Raw genomic sequence first — 3202 nt, forward strand, 5'->3', positions numbered from 1 at the left:
TGAGAGTTAGACAACTATGTCTGTATATTGGAAGGCAGATGCATAAACAAGTACTAGCCTCAGGCAGAAATAGGAGGAAGAGGAGTTAAGAACATCTAGGATCAGGAGTCATTAAGAAAGAAAGGGAGTAGAAAGGAAAGTGAAAGAGCAAACTTTGAAGCCAGAATTTTCAGCAGAGAGGCTACATGCAGGAGGTCTTGATGCACTAGCATAATTTTTCTTAGGTGCTTGTCCAATTGAAATTAATTTGTGACTCCTTACCAGAAGATGAAGTCAATAGTGGAAACACCTGACATGAAATAAATCTGTAAATTAAATAAATAATTGCTGACTATAATTTAACTTCAAACACAGAAAAGGAGATTGATTTTTGGAAAAATGTGATGCACCTTTTTAAAATGGTAAGCAGCAAATAACCCAGAGTCTGCGTTGAACAAAGATCCAGCACAGTGCAAACTTTGGTGAATAGACCATACTTTAACCACAATAGAGATGACCCCTGACAGTGTTTCACTACAGGGGCAGGGTGTAGCACTCCTGAGTCAATTGCTGAGAGGTCTACTCCATTATGAGTAGCAAATAAATGGTGGAGAAATGGAAGAAAAAGTGAAGCAGAAGGGTGTATGCCCAATGAAGATAAGCAGAACTGAACACTCAAGCATAGTGAGGAACAACCTGATGTAAGGAACAGGTGATTCCACCTAAGGCCACAAGGTGAGGTCCTGGCCTGTCCAGCTGCTGAGGTTCATGTCTTAGATTATGGCCCTGCACGAGAAATGGGTTTGTTACCACCAAAGTCCAGGCAGCTGTTCTTGATCTTGTCTTTCTCCAAAGTTCATCTTGATGTGTGGTGACTGTGTAGAACTGGCCCCAACCCTTCACCTGGCATAATGAGATAACTGGACCAGCCTTAACAGTAGCAATATTCAGGAGAGCAGACCTTGTACAGTAGAGGTGGCATTGGTACTGTCAGTTTGTGGGAGCTAGTACCAATAGCATGACCATAGAAGGACAGGCTAGTATTCTGGTAATATGGGTTTAAGAGAGCTGGCAAGCTAAGCAGCTCAGCTACTACCTAGTCCCAGATCCATGGTTTTGAGTTGGTTCACCTTACCCTATTGATGAACAGCTGGAGCATGTGAAAGGGGCCAATCCTATAGATCCAAAGCTTTACAATGTCTGTTTCATGGGATAATAGCAAAATATCCAAGGAGAGCTCTAATGAGATTCCAATATTGATAGTGTAGCAGAAGCCAGAGGCCTTAAACCACACCAATGATATGTTTCAAGTAACATTTGCAAGTAAAGAAGTGTAGACTAAAGGATACACACACACATACACACACTGTGGAATACATTATGACACTACAGGCTCCACAATTATTTTTTTCCCTGATAGGCAGGTTGTAAGGACAGAGAGTAGGTATGGGGAAACAGGGAAATGAGTAGGCTTAGAAGCATGAGGTAACATTGACACACACACACACACACACACACACACACACAAGACCAAAAATGTTTAACAAATAACTCCCTTTTCTAGAATGTGCATTTCTGCCTCCTCAGTATGGTGCATGTAAACAGACAGACTGCATTCAAATACAGCAAGTATGTGAGATTCCCATCAAAGCAAATAACATGAGTGAACTGAGAAACCTTTTCAAAGTAAGATTATTTATTATTTTTCTTTTCTTTTTACAAGCAAATTCGGAGCTATACATTCCAAGGGTATTGATCACTTTGTTTAATTTTCACAGATATTTTTCTGTTTTGTGTTGTTTTTGAAATTAAGTAATTACAATACTTATTGATAATCTTTCCTTACTCAACATTTTTCAATAATTTCAAGTAAATGAATGTAGCTATCCCAGTGGCATGCACCTTAAAATAAAAATAAAATGTGACATTTAACAGGCTAAATAATATACTTCTGCTTGTTCTTTTCAGTTGCTCAAAACTCACATATGTTCCTTACTGCAACCTGAAGCCTTTAACTCCAGTGAGATGCTGATTTACAGAAGATGGAGCTCCTCAAAGCATCTTTGACATCCTTGTTTCTAAGGGTATAAATCAGAGGGTTAAGTAACGGAGTCACAAATGTGTAGACCAGTGCTATATGGCGGTCCTCATCATCAGAGCTGCTCGAGCGGGGTCTCAGGTACACCAAGCTACAGCCACCATACTGTAGCAAGACTACAGTGAGGTGGGAGGAGCAGGTAGAGAAGGCCCTCTGGCGACCCTCTGCAGAGCGCATGTGAAGAATTGTAGAAGCAATGAACACATAGGAGATACAAATCAGCAGGAATGGGACTGTCAGTACTAGGATGCCTACTACATAGAGGACTGCCTGGTGCACGTGGATGTCAGCACAGGCTAGGCGCAAAACTGGGGGCACATCACAGAGGAAGTGGTTGATTTCGTGGTCATATCCACAGAAGGGCAAGGTGAAAACTAAGGCAGTGAGCTGCAGGGAGAGAAATAGTGCCAAACTCAAAGAGCCCATCACCATCTGGATACACAGCTTCTGGGTCATGATGAGGCTGTAGTGCAGAGGGTGGCAGATGGCCACATACCTGTCATAGGCCATGACTGCCAAGAGAAAGCAATCAGTACCTCCTAGAGTGAGGAAGAAGAACATTTGTGTCCCACAACCAGCCAGCGATATAGGCTTCTGGGCCCCAAAGATGTTTGAAAGCATCAGGGGTACCACATCTGTGGTATAACAGATTTCCAGGAGAGACAGGCTGCCAAGGAAGAAATACATGGGTGTGCGCAAGGAAGTGTGGGTGCACACAACCCAGATGATGGCAGTGTTGCCACAGATGATTATCAGATAGAGCAAAAGGAAGAGGACAAAGAGAAGAGCCTGGACTTCTGGGACGTTGGTGAAAACACGGAACACGAACTCTGGAGTCCCAGATTGGTTAAGAACAAGTTTCCCAGTCAACATATTTTCTGCAAGAAGAACAATGATTGAATTCACAAAAATAAGGTTGTGATTTTTTTCTTTGAAATCTCCATGAATAATGGAAATGCTTCTCTACCCAAGACCAAAGCCTGCATATGTACATGTGTCTGGTCAAATAACTTTGGTCTTTTATTTTTACAATTTACTTCTGATGAGAAGTAGTAACATCTCATGTGCATGCAAAAATAAAAATATAAAAACCAAAAACACACTCATTCTGTATGTTTCCTAAAA

General features: G+C 41.5%; 1 protein-coding gene across 1 annotated transcript; it reads right to left on the reverse strand.

Moving 5' to 3' along the window:
• Nucleotides 1-1990: 1990 nt before the first annotated feature.
• Nucleotides 1991-2950, reverse strand: LOC127677964 (olfactory receptor 10Q1-like). Its single transcript, XM_052172863.1, has one exon. It carries the CDS (start codon nucleotides 2948-2950, stop codon nucleotides 1991-1993), a length of 960 nt encoding a protein of 319 aa, XP_052028823.1.
• Nucleotides 2951-3202: the final 252 nt, after the last annotated feature.

This window comes from Apodemus sylvaticus, chromosome 1 (assembly GCF_947179515.1).
Source record: "Apodemus sylvaticus chromosome 1, mApoSyl1.1, whole genome shotgun sequence".
Lineage (NCBI taxonomy): Eukaryota > Metazoa > Chordata > Mammalia > Rodentia > Muridae > Apodemus > Apodemus sylvaticus.